We start from the raw sequence: 13335 nt of genomic DNA, 5'->3' as shown, positions 1-13335 counted from the left end.
GTGAGCAGGAAGTGGTGAGGCATGGTCAGTGTTACCAAGGCGTAGTATATGGTTGACACAGTACACACACCCCTCATCTCACACGAGAGATATGATCGGGCCCAGAAGAACAGGCCCAACTACATGAACCTGCATTGTTTCTGTCCAAGCCCGGCCCGAGCCCAAACCACGGCAGCTGCTTTGGGCCCACAGTAAATATATATATATATATATATAAATATACATACATGTATAATGTATTACAAGCTAAAGTCAACTTAAGTCTTTTAAGTGCAGGAACAGACCATTGTGACATAATCTTAAACATGCTCTATCGCTCTCTCTCTCACACACACACACACACACACACACACACACACACACACACACACACACACACACACACACACACACACACACACACCAAAAAAGGTTTGCTTTATTTCCTTCTATATACGTACATATTTGACTGAAACCAAATCATATCAGGTGCTGACATTAACACCCACTTATTATGATGTGTCTCACCCGTATGAAGCACTGGAACTTCTTGTCTCTGGCCATCAGCTCCTTGTACAGTTTGACAGCCTTCAAGTGGCGGCTACAGAACTCAGCGTAGGTCTTCCGCATGTCATCTGCACACTGGCCTGAGAACTGGCAGAAGAACACAAGCAAGTTGTTTTGTCTGTGTGTGAAGTTAAATGTAAAGGGAAGTGACTGTTCAGACCCGTTATCTCCTATTCACATGGAGGTTGTCACCACACAAAAATTTGTGGTCAAAATAATCACAATAGTGAATAGTAATGTCACAAAAATCGTCATATATATAAATCAAAAAGCTAATATAAATATTTTATTTAAAAAACATAGTCCTGGTTATTTTAGAAATGAATTGAAAATAAAAACTAAAATGGTATGAATACATTTTTATCAGTCATGAAATAACTTGTTGGCCTCATTCATCACTGTTCAGACCCTAGTCTCTAATGTTTTTATACACTTCTGCTAAACCATAGATTTACACCAAGCTACTTTACTTAATGACCAAATGAGTTCCAGTTGTGAGTCAGTGTGAACGCTTTCTGTTGCTCTGTTGCTGTCAGTCACCTGCTCTAGAAGTATGTCTCCCAGCTGGTGAATGGTGAAGTTGCGGCAGGATCCAGCCTGCAGACTGTTGTTGTGCCGCAGGAGAAGCTGTGCCAGGAAATGAGAATGTATCCTGGTCAGCTGGTCCAGGCAGGGGAACATGGCATGCACGGTGCACAGGTCCAGCTGAAGCTCCTCCAGCATGCCCTGCCGGAACACCCTTTCCATGATATGCAGCGTTCGCATGTGGTGCAGCTCTGTCTGAATCAGCTCTGAGAAGGACAGACACACACACACACACACACACACACACACACACACACACACACACACACACACACACACACACACACACACACACACACAAATCAAAGTCACGTAACAGACTGCACATGCAATGAGAGGAATTGCACTTTAAAATGTAATTATTTATAGCTACACTAAATAGTATCTATGTAGTATTTTAATCTAGGTGCTGTATGTTAAAGGTCAATCAATGACTGCCGTCACCATAGATGACATCCTGCCTCTTGATGATGTTTTTGCGGTGTGCTTGCAGGTAACTGCTGTCCACAGCCATGCTCCATGAGTCAGCCTTGAAGTCCTGTCCATCCAGCTCCATCTCCTCCAACACTGAAGTATAGTAGATGTCTCCTAAACAAGAGAAAACCATCAGCATCAAATGATGTTACAGCTCCACACTCAACTACCAAGGAGTGAAAAGACAACTTGATCTTTCAGTTGGTGAGATATCTGGTGGTAAGAAGAACCAAGGTCAGCAGATCACGCTGTAAGTCCAACTGAAATTACAAAAATCCTCCTCTTTTGCACTCAAAATCACGCTAAAGTGAGTAAAGTTGGATATGTATTAGTCATTTTGGACGTTCTTCGTGTCAGCAATCGTCAGATAAATAAACAGACTTAAAGAATACCACACACGGCAACAACTATCACCTCAACATGACTACACACCTATTCACTGTCATTAAAGTGATCTACATATCATAAACATATATTAAATGTATGATTCATAGTTTGTATAGTAATTTAGTCTCCCACCCTTTGAGGTGGGCCAGTGTTTGATTGACAGTTTAGCTGGCAGAGAACACTGTTGTAATTTAAGTACATTAAATCAAGTTTCATTTTATAATACTTTATACTTCTTCCCCACTGCATGTCTGAGTGAAATGATGGACTTTTTACTGCACTACATGTATTTAACATTCACAGTTATTAGTTCAAATATGATGCAGTGCTATGACTACTACCCAGTAGTATTTACAGTAAAGTACAAAGTACATTGAATGCTTACATGTATTCACAGAAGAATATACCTTCATTATAATACAACAGTACTTTTGATACTCTAAGTACAGTTTACTCATAATACTTAATATGTTGAATCCAAGACATTTACCCATCATGGAGTATTTTAGACTATGGTATTTCTCCAGCCATTTACTCTGAACTAAGTCACTGCCCTTAGCTTATTTAACCATCTACTGTCCTGACTCAATCCTCTTGTGTTACTGAAGGCCTCGGGATGGTTTGAAACTCTGGTCACATAGTCTCAACTATTCTTGCTTCTTCTGCCAAACTACACACCTTCACTAGTCATTCTCCATCATACCTAACACTCATTACCACTTAACTACATCCTCAAAGTGCTTTAAAAAGTAATAAACTGGGTCACTGAACTCTGCCAAATCCCCTTATTCATCACCACCAATGTAGTCACTTTACTTCTAATGTCGCTTTTCACCTCCTATTGCACTTCTGACTCTCCTGCAGGTATTACTTGCCTCACTACCTCATCAGCACCTTACTCACTGCAGATCAACCATTTCCTAAGTCAATTATTGGAATCCTGTTGTAAGCAGTGGTCTTACCCCTTACACTATCCTGCTGCAGCACAAAACACTTCACCAACTAGCCTCTCCATCCCCCCCCATGTCTCCACATTTCCCAGAAATTTTACTCTGATGTATAGTTTGAATGTTCTGATACCATCGTCATTGAGAGACTCCACTGACATAGCTCTGTTCCTGAAGCTGAGGGAGTCTGTGGACTGGGAAAGTATCCTGCGCAGCCCCAGGGGACAGTCGTCATTCAGGATCCTACAACACACACACACACACACACACACACACACACACACACACACACACACACACACACACACACACACACGGTAGGTGGGACAGCTCAAAACAGACTAGAGTGTTCTGTTAGTATGTCTGCTCCACCTCAGCACATGCAGCATGAAGTACAAGGTAAATGAGTCAAATCATTTAACCTCTTTTGAGCACGTCTATTTAATTTAGGACCATGTTGATGGAGAGGGGAAACTACATTACAGAACTAACCAAAATAACTTGTTGTTGAAATAGGCTACAGTGTATTTATTTATATGTTTGTTTATTGGCCTACATGAAGTTTAATGGGCTATCGCATGTATCCGTTTTTCATAAAAAGTCTAAGTGCGTGCGGCCGCCTGTCATTGGTTTATTTGCCCATCACGCTGAATATGAATCATGTGTACAGGAATATGAATATCCAGCTTAGTTGTTTCATGCAAACATATGCATAACATATGATTCAAACCAGGAAAAGGCTCATAACCGGGACTGAGCGCAGGTGTGATTACTTATAAACGATGATCTACTGTACTTAACTAAGGATGTACCGAGCATTGTCCTTGTACACAAAACCCAGAGTAGCTGCCTGTGTCTTTGTCAGGGTGAAGAAGTGTGCCTTACATGTTACTATAGCTGCAGGCCCATGAAAGTGAGGCTCACCCTGCAATGTTGTTGGTGGACACACTCTTGGACAGGGACAGGCCGGAGCGACCACGGCGGGATCCCAGCAGGGTCTGTCGGAAGCTTTCGGAAGGATAGATGGCTGAACTTGGACGCTCGCGCATTCCTGGAGCTATGGAAAAAAAATTGCAGGTAGAGCAACATGAGAGTGACAAGGGAAACAAATGTAGGAGGAGGAAGAGGAGTAGTGACAGCCAGAACAGCGTGTTTAGGAGGAAGATAAAGCAAACAGCAGTAGGAGGAAATGAGTGGGAGGGACAAGAGGAGGAGGACTGATGATGCTCGGTGCTCAGACGTCAGCGTTCATGGACAATGTTTCGCTGATGTTGGATTTTTAATGTTAAAGATGCCGGCCATTTTATCAGCCTAGATAATTCACCATGTTGTTGCTATTTACATTCCTCCTGATGAATATTAAAATTCACTACAGGAATGCACTGCTGTTGTGTTTTGTTTTGTCATCTTGTGCACTATAAATGGACTAAGATACAACTGCATTTTGTTTGTGCAACCCTGGTGTTGCAGAATGACAATAAATGATCGTTGAATACTTGAAGAGGCGTTTGATAATGAAGAAGAGAACAACATTTTGAGGAAGATGAGAAGAACAAGCAGAGAGGGAGGAAGAACAGAAAGAAAACAGAAATGGCAAGAGGAGAAACGTTAAAGTAGGAGAAGGAGACTGAATACATCTGTGTGTAAGAAAGATTCTCACTTTTTGTGCGCAGCGTGACATTCTGCAAGGGTGAGTTATTCCGCATTAGGGCCGTCTTCTGCTGCTGTGTTAATAAAGGGCACAAATTAGTATGTAACTAGTAACAGATTCACTAAAGCTGAACAGCCAGTCAGAGTGATTCATTTTGCACGGAGCCCTTCGGCAGGGCCACAAAGTGCCGACCAAGCAGGACACACTGCAAGAACTGGGGCAACAGACGCTCGCTGACGACCAACCTTGACCGACGGCCGACCATCGACTTGTTGATTCATGTGCTTTGACTGTCAGTAGACGCAGATGTAAAGTCCTTGGGGAACTTGCTGTGAGGGTATATGAGCTGTAACTACAGTAGCCTCTGTCCTACAGGAGGCATGCAGTTCAGATTGCTTACATTACTGTTAGTGTTCGTCAGATGGTGAAACAGTGTTATCAGATCATCCATCATTGACTATGCGTGACAAGAAATAGATAGAAGTTTAGTTTAGCAGGTAGATGATCTTCAGTAGTAAGTCGACTTGCTGGTTAGCTCTTTAGGTCTTATAGTCCGATGGTGTCTATAGGTGTTCAGCACTACAGTACAGCCGACTTTGTGCAAAAAGGTTCTGCCTTTACTGAGATATACAGTATGTATAACTGCATATAAAAACCTGGAGAACACTTTATAGACGAGGCCATAGTCTGTCTTCAAGAGATCAAGGTTTCATGCAGCAAAACTGGTAAAACCAGATAACTCAGTAAAGCCATTTGTTCCATCAGTATAAACAGTCTGACACAAAGGCTTGCTTCGACCATGCCATCCAAGAGGTACGATGTACATCGAAGAATTTAAGTGCATCTATTCTATATCTTGTGTTCTGCAGCTCTGGAAGGTTTTCTTCTTTGCTTGTCCCACAAAGTTCAGCATTTTTGGCCATTTTTTAATCGATGGCCAAATATTTTATCGCGGTTCACTCGTGATTGTCAGATTGCTCAGACGGCCCAAAATGAAAAAAAAATGTGCTGACTGTCTGAATATATGAGTGTAATAATAGAACAGAGAGGAAACCTAATATGTTTATTAAACTCATGAATAATTAGAGCTGTGATGATCAGTGATGTCGCCTGTGTCTTACCCTCTGTTTCACTTTGGCGCAGTTTGGCAAAGTGTCTCGACAGCGGTTGTGGATAGTGACATTGCATGCTGGGGAAAAAAAGAGGGACATACATAAAGTAGACAAACACTATATGTAACATCTCCTTTTCTCTCTTCTGTTTCAGCTTTGCAGTGATTTATCATCTTGGGAAGTCACATGTGCCAACCATGAAGTAAGACCTGACTGAACTTCTACTTCTACTTCAGTACTTTCTTTGCTCCTTTACTCCTCTACCCACATCTCACGTACGTAGTTCCAGAAGTGCAGTAACTATGTCACTTACTAGGGCAGCTAAGCGCCTCCTTGGCAGTAATGCTCTTGTTGCATGCTGAGCACAGTGTGGTTCCTGACACTGTCAGTGAGGTGAAGAGGTGACCGTTGCTGTAGCGTGCCTCCCTCTCCCTTGCCGCCTTCTCTCGCTCCCTCATGCGCTCTCTCTCTTTATTCTGGAAAAAAGAAACAGAAAATGAAAAAATAATTTCTTCCAGATTTCAGATCGGATCCCTGCTGGAATGTGCCGTTGTGAAGTTACACACATGAGGTGCAAGAATAAATGAACACACGTACACATTGTGTATGAACACGTTTAATAAGTTACTCCGTCGTCAGGGATAAGTTTAACATAGGTTACGAATAGGGTATCCACTCGTTATCAATAAGTAGGCTGTAGGGTTCACCGTCAGCCGACGTAGCCTATATCTAACGTACCTCTAACGTACTCACGTACTGTATTCACGTAGGTATTTACGTACTATATTTACGTGGGTAAGTATTCACGTACTGTATTTACGTAGGTAAATATTCACGTACGTATTCCGTATTCACGTATGTCTAACGTAACATAACGTCTGCATAACTTATGAAGCACACGTCGGGTACGTCCGGTAATTTTGAACATGCTCAAAACATCAGCGTTCAACTACGCACCCCAGCGTAACACAGCGTGCTCTTAACGAATACTACTTATGCCTTCCCTTATATCAACGTACATATTTTACATATTTACATTACATATATATTTTGTATACAACATATTTATGTGTGACAGGGCCTTAACAAACCTCAGCTTGGAAGTTCTAAATGTGTCCATCACCCATTTGTCTTTTGCAATGTGTTTATGAACATCATTGTAGATGTAGATTCTTTCTGTACTCCATTTTACACAAAAATACATTCACTACCTCTTAATGATTAGATGCTTGGTGCTATTACTAATGAGGAAATTATTGCAAAATCTAATCTAATAAATCTAATTTATTGCAAGCATATTTGGTTAGCATTTCCTGAGTGTTGTGTGGCCTTTTGACTTGTGTAATAAGGATAGAGCATTGCATAAGGATAGAGCACAGTTGCCGTATTTTGGTCACAGTCCTTGCAAAACGTTCTCTCGTGCTCTGAGGCCTGATTGCCTTCACAAGTTCCTGTTTTTGTAGGATAAACTCCCTGTGTTTATCCACCATTGCAGGGAGTTGAGTAGTCTGGTGTCACTTCAGTTTGCGAAGTTTTATACTTTCATTTGACAATTTTTACCCTGCTCATTTAAAAAAGTATCTTTATTTTGTCAGGTAGTCTCATTGAGCTTAAGCTCTGAGACATATTCTGACATCAGTTTGACATCATGACATCATTTTGACTCAGAAATCAAAGATGGTCGCCATCCAGTAGTGTCAATGAAACTTTTGAACAGGAAAGTAAGATGCGTTTGGGGTTACCCATGTGTACAGTATGTTAGGAAATAGAATAACAATAGTAAACTATAGCTCTTGTAATTATGAATCCATGCCTACCAGACATATATCTTTTAATGATGGCAATTTATGTTTTGGGGTTGGGTGATCACCTAAAAGACGTTAATGTCAAAAACCATTTCACCTTGGAACAACTGTCGTTTAAACAAACTCTGACAAGAGAACTTATTATACTTTAAAATAAGTTATTTTTTATAGCTGTAACTTGAATAGTTAAACAAGGAAGCTACCTAAAACATGTCGTATGATCAGTCGGAATCAGAGCATTTGGCTAAACCAGGTTCTGAGTCATCAGATTCCGATGAATCCCCCCTCCTCCTCTGTACATCATCATCTCCCTCCTCCTCATCCTGTTGTGGACAGGGTGACAGCCACCAGCTTTTAGTCATGTCTCCTGCTTTCTCCTGATACAGAGCAACAGGCTGCTGCTGCTGCTGTGGGGCAATCGCTACTGCGGCATAGGTACATTGCTATCAGATGATCAATCAGATCAATTACTAATGATAAACTAAAACGGTTTGGTTTAAAGGTACAATGTGTAAGATATGACAGAATTTAAATATAAAACATTAAATCAATGAACTAACATTATCAACAGTGAAGAGGTAACAGTGTTGACGTAATGTCAAACAAGTCTCTGTGTTGTGTTGCAGAGATATCTACTGAAGTTAGCATGCTAACAGCTAGCTGCACTCCGTCCAGTCTGTAATACCACTTGTTCCTCTAGAGGTGATAGTGAGTCACTGTAGCTGCAGTCTGCCCTCAGTACAGAGGGAGAAGAAGTACAGCTGCCTGACTCGCTGGTAAACATTACAGCCATGTTCCGTGTCTGTTTTATAGTTTGTTTATTCAGTTACATTCAAAGTCTGAAACCCAGGTGGAGGCACGGATCTCGGCTTGTCTGGCTGATATCTCTCAGTGGATGGCTGCACATCACTTGAAACTCAAACTTGACAAGACCAAGCTCCTTTTCTTTCCAGGGAAGGGCTCTCCCATCCAAGATCTTATCATCAACATCGGCACCTCTGCTGTTTCCCTGACTCGTACTGCAATGACTCTGGGTGTGACACTGTCACCAACTGTCCTTCAGTGCCAATATCACTGCAACAACCCGCTCCTGCAGACACACTCTGTACAACATCAGGAGGATACGTCCCCTACTGACTCAGAAGGCAACGCAGGTTCTTGTACAGGCTCTTATCATCTCACACCTTGACTACTGCAGCTCCCTCGTTGCTGGACTGCCTACATGTGCCATCCGACCTCTACAGCTCATCCAGAATGCAGCAGCCCGACTGGTCTTTAACATACCCAAGCGCTTCTCCGCTCCCTTCACTGGCTACCAGTGGCGGCCCGAATCTGCTTCAAGACTCTGGTACTGGCCTACCGTGCTGTGAATGGATCAGCCCCTTCCTACATCCAGGCCATGCCTGGATGTAGAAGGAAGGGGCTGATCCATTCACCCTAGCACGTTCACTTAGCTCTGCATGGGCCAATCGGCTCGCTACTCCCTCACTGCGAGTGGGACCCATATTCTCTTCAAACAAAACCGCCTGTTTGCTATCCTGGCTCCAAAATATTGGAATGACCTACCCATTGATGTCAGGTCAGCAGACAGTCTTCACACCTTAAAATAACCAAAATAATATTAATAATTCTGTTCTTTGTATGTTGCACTTATATTGGTTTGGCTTATTTATAGCTAATAGTTGGATTCAGATTCTATTGTTTCTGTATGTTGCACTTTTGTTTGGCTTATTTGAAGCTATTGTATTCTTGCTGTTCGGAGTTGTATCCTCATGATTGTCTGCACTTATTGTAAGTCGCTTTGGACAAAAGCGTCAGCTAAATGAACTGGAATGTAATGTAATGTAAAAAGTGGCAGAAATAAGAAAAAACCCCAGCACCACCTCTCCTCGTCCTCCCAGCTGCAAGGAGGCTGTTTCTCTGAGTGTATATCTGTCTGCAGCCCCGGGAATCAGTTAGCAGTTAGGGTGGAGATGGCCTAGTGGTCTAGTGGTACGCCTTCCAAACAAAACGCTAGAAGGTCGGGAGTTTCAATACCAGGCTGCCACAATTGTACACCTGAGCAAGGTACTTAACCCTGAGTTGCTCCAGAGTGTAGTACTTAGTTCACTTTAAGTCACTCCGGATAAGAGAGTCTGCTAAATGTAATGCAATAAAAGCTCAGAGCAGTTGGGTCAAATTTTGTGCATTATTTCCCACTGATGCACTGACAGGCATTACACAGGAGTAAATGCAATACAGATAATATAAATTAGAATACAATAAATAAGCTACTACTACTACAACTAAAATCTAAACATTAGAGATTGTGTGGACCCAGTTCAAATCAAAATCAAATCAAATGTATTTGTATAGCCCAATATCACAAATTAAACATTTGTCTCAGTGTGCTTTACAGACTGTACAGGTTACGACACCCTCTGTTCTTAGACCCTCGCATCGCACAAGGAAAAACTTCCTAAAAGAAACCTCATAATTAAAGGGGGAAAAATGGAAGAAACCTCAGGGAGAGCAACTGAGGAGGGATCCCTCTCCCAGGACGGACAGACGTGCAATAGATGTCGTGTGTACAGGATAAACAACATAGTACAAATACAACATTTGACAGAAATTATGTTGTGTTGAAAAAAAAAAAAGAGAAAGTATGGATGAATCCAGGAAAATGTCAATAAGGCTTCCCGGTGTCCAGCAGGACCAGGTCAGCAGGCGCTGTCACGATTCATGATCCTGACGTAAACTTTATCAGTGGCAACCTGCCACATGAGAGACAGACACTCCGGATATGATATCATAGTTAAGAGGTGAAGACATTTCTTTGGAGCAGGTGGCTTGGAATTACACGTTGAACCTTTAAAATATGGGCTAAATGAGGTATTAGGGACTCCCTCTATGCCTGAATCTGCAGACATATTAAATAAGAGGGGAAATGGTGATTAAAAGTTTCATTCCCCAGCAACATTCGGTAGTAGAAAAACTTCAACGGTTAAAGAAAGTATCAAATCAAATCAAATCAAATGTATTTATATAGCCCAATATCACAAATTATACATTTGTCTCAGTGTGCTTTACAGACTGTACAGGTTACGACACCCTCTGTCCTTAGACCCTCTGTCCTTAGACCCTCGCATTATGGGCTTTTTTATGAAATTATTGAAAGTGGTGTTATTGCCAAAAAAAAGCAAGTGTGTTTGACGGCACCCTAAACGAGATGCTAAACAAGTAAAACATTCAAATTAGCTATACTTAGATTATTCAATTTCTCATTATGCCATTTTTTTTTTAAATGGGGATAAATTCATTTCAGAGGCATTTGTGTGAACAGTACACTGGGGAAAGTTTTTGTGTAGCATTATAAATTCCCGGCTTATAGATTTTCTTATGAGACACAAGGTTCTGACCAAAAGACAAATTGGATTCAAATACAATACAATTGAAATTGAGTTCAATACCAGGGCTGCCACCATTGTGCCCCTGAGCAAGGTACTTAACCCTGAGTTGCTCCAGGGAGACTGTCCCTGTAGTTAGTTCACTGTAAGTCTCTCTGGATAAGAGTGTCTGCTGAATGACATGTAGTGTAATTGATTTCAACAAAGCATTTCATTCAATTTGGCACATTGTTTATTTTAAAAAATTCTTCAAAGTGGTGTAGAGGGTACACATTTTGACTCAATAAATGTGTACAAACAACATGTGCGGCATCAAGACAACAACATTTATTACTCCAAAACATGGGGTGAGAGAAAGCTGCTGTTCAAAATATATATGAATGAATTGGTCTGCTGTATGCAGATGATGTAATCCTGTTCAGTGCGACAGGAGATGGACTTCAACAGAGTTAGAACATGCTTGAATGTTACTGTAAGACCTGGGCCCTGGCAATTAACATAAAAAAGACATTTCCATTCTTATAAAAAATCCCAAAATTATCCATTAAATATTGGCTACATCTAAGACAACGCGAGCCTCACTCCTTTCATAACAACGCCCTGCAGTGTCAAGAGATGAGCAAAGACAGAAGTCGCTCTGTTCCCACACCAGTTCAGTCTGAGGCCACAACTGTCAGAGCCAACCAAATTATAAAACTTATTGGAACACGAAATCACACACACAAAGTAAAATGCAATGTTATCCGTACACTTTGGCCACATACCTGAGCACAGTAAATTCAGAAACATGTTAACAAAGTACAGACTGAGTGCTCACAGCCTGGCCATAGAAACCGGCAGGTATAAGAAAACATGGCTGCCAACAGTGAGGAGGAATGCTGTAGAGACAGAGCAGCACTTCCTCACGCAGTGCACAACATTTAAACCTGTCCAGGAACAATTATTTCCAAATTTCTCTAATAGATATTCACAATTCATTAAATCAGAATATGAAAAATGAAATGTCGTGCTGGGGGGAATGAAGGAAGGAAGCTGCATTCTCGTAGGACATTTTGTCTCTGCCTGCCACAACATGAGGAATCAGACCAACCTGCTCAATCTACAGCAGGCCTCACTTTCCTTTTCTTTTTCTTTATGTATTATACGTATATATTATTGGCTATATCCTGGACGATAATCGATGATTCAATGAATGCTCGATTATCAATAATTTTCCTGTTATGATTCCTTTATATATACTGTATATATACGTATAAATATATGTTAATTATTTTTATGTATATATACATAACAATATATTTAAAATGTATATGTATAGATAATTGTCAATATTATATTATGGTCATGCCAATAGAAGTATTTGAATTGAGAGAGAGAAAGAGAGAGAGAGAGAGAGAGAGAGAGAGAGAGAGAGAGAGAGAGAGAGAGAGAGAGAGAGAGAGAAGAGAGAGAGAGGGAGAGGAAGAGAGAGAGAGGGAGAGGAAGAGAGAGAAGGTTTAGCAGGTGGAGAGTGGAGATGGTGTGCAGCTGATGGCTCACAGGAATAGCAAGTTTCATGACCCCAGTGAATCCAGCAGGTCACGGGATTAAGCATGGTCTTTGTGTGACCCTCTCGTATGCACACCTTTCAAATGAAAATGCCTCACATATGACTGTGAGACTGTGAGGTGTCTAAGTAAATCTAGCACTGACTACTTTTTCATATATATATATATTTATACACATTTTTGAGGCCTACAACATTCTCAAATAAAGCAGTAATATCACACACACACCCACTGCCATTTCTATGGCAACAGTTGCTATAGTTAAATATCCAGTGAGCAAGCACACTGTGTACAAGCAAACATACATACACACCACCACCTACATTCACAATTACATAGAGACTTATCCTGTAAATCTATGTAAATCTATCCAACGCAGCTGTATCAGGGCCTGTGGCCTGAGAGGCCTGTGCTCCTGTCATATACAGCAAGCACGCTGTCAAATTGAGGAAATGTTTTATGGCTGAGAGTGCAAAAACAGGCAATGGCGGGGGAAGTGACAAAAACAGAGACAGGAAAAGAAAATTTTTACGTACTACCACTTAGTAGTAACCTCTACTTATCTCTTGTTTTGCCTGTCCTATTAATACACGGTGAGGTTTGCACAACCTGAAGTCAGTCAGATTTCATCACCTGATGCTCATTTCTTTAATGTTACACTCAATGATAAGCATAATGCCAACTCACCCGCAGGTTGATCTCCCTCACCCTCTCTTGCCGCAGCTTCGACAGATTGGCAACTCTGGACATTGTGACAGTCAAACAATAAAATATCCAATATTAACGTTTGTACGCTTCAGATCCCTACCAAAGAGAAAACAACTAAAAATATTTCCTCACTGGCCAACTGCAATGTGCTTCTGCTTCTAGTGAAGTGGCTGTTCCTGTGAGAAAT

The 13335-nt window shown here is 41.3% G+C and overlaps 1 protein-coding gene across 3 annotated transcripts in view; it reads right to left on the bottom strand.

The window, feature by feature from the left end:
• arhgef2a (Rho guanine nucleotide exchange factor (GEF) 2a) overlaps nucleotides 1-13335 on the bottom strand; it is a 32146-nt gene extending 18811 nt beyond the window's left edge. The window contains exons 1-10 of one of the 3 annotated variants that reach the window (XM_029443197.1): nucleotides 13281-13335; nucleotides 13128-13182; nucleotides 6016-6178; nucleotides 5712-5779; nucleotides 4600-4663; nucleotides 3864-3996; nucleotides 3073-3182; nucleotides 1576-1719; nucleotides 1087-1337; nucleotides 508-633 (exon numbers count right to left, since the gene is read on the bottom strand). In XM_029443197.1, coding sequence (XP_029299057.1) covers nucleotides 508-633; nucleotides 1087-1337; nucleotides 1576-1719; nucleotides 3073-3182; nucleotides 3864-3996; nucleotides 4600-4663; nucleotides 5712-5779; nucleotides 6016-6160 — 1041 coding nt within the window. In that variant the 5' untranslated portion in view covers nucleotides 6161-6178; nucleotides 13128-13182; nucleotides 13281-13335. Of the gene's footprint in view, nucleotides 1-507; nucleotides 634-1086; nucleotides 1338-1575; nucleotides 1720-3072; nucleotides 3183-3863; nucleotides 3997-4599; nucleotides 4664-5711; nucleotides 5780-6015; nucleotides 6179-13127 lie in introns of all 3 variants that reach the window. The other 2 variants (XM_029443195.1, XM_029443196.1) reach the window with 2 other exon arrangements.

This window comes from Cottoperca gobio, chromosome 11 (genome assembly GCF_900634415.1).
Source record: "Cottoperca gobio chromosome 11, fCotGob3.1, whole genome shotgun sequence".
Lineage (NCBI taxonomy): Eukaryota > Metazoa > Chordata > Actinopteri > Perciformes > Bovichtidae > Cottoperca > Cottoperca gobio.
This window is presented reverse-complemented; position numbering and strand designations above follow the sequence as displayed.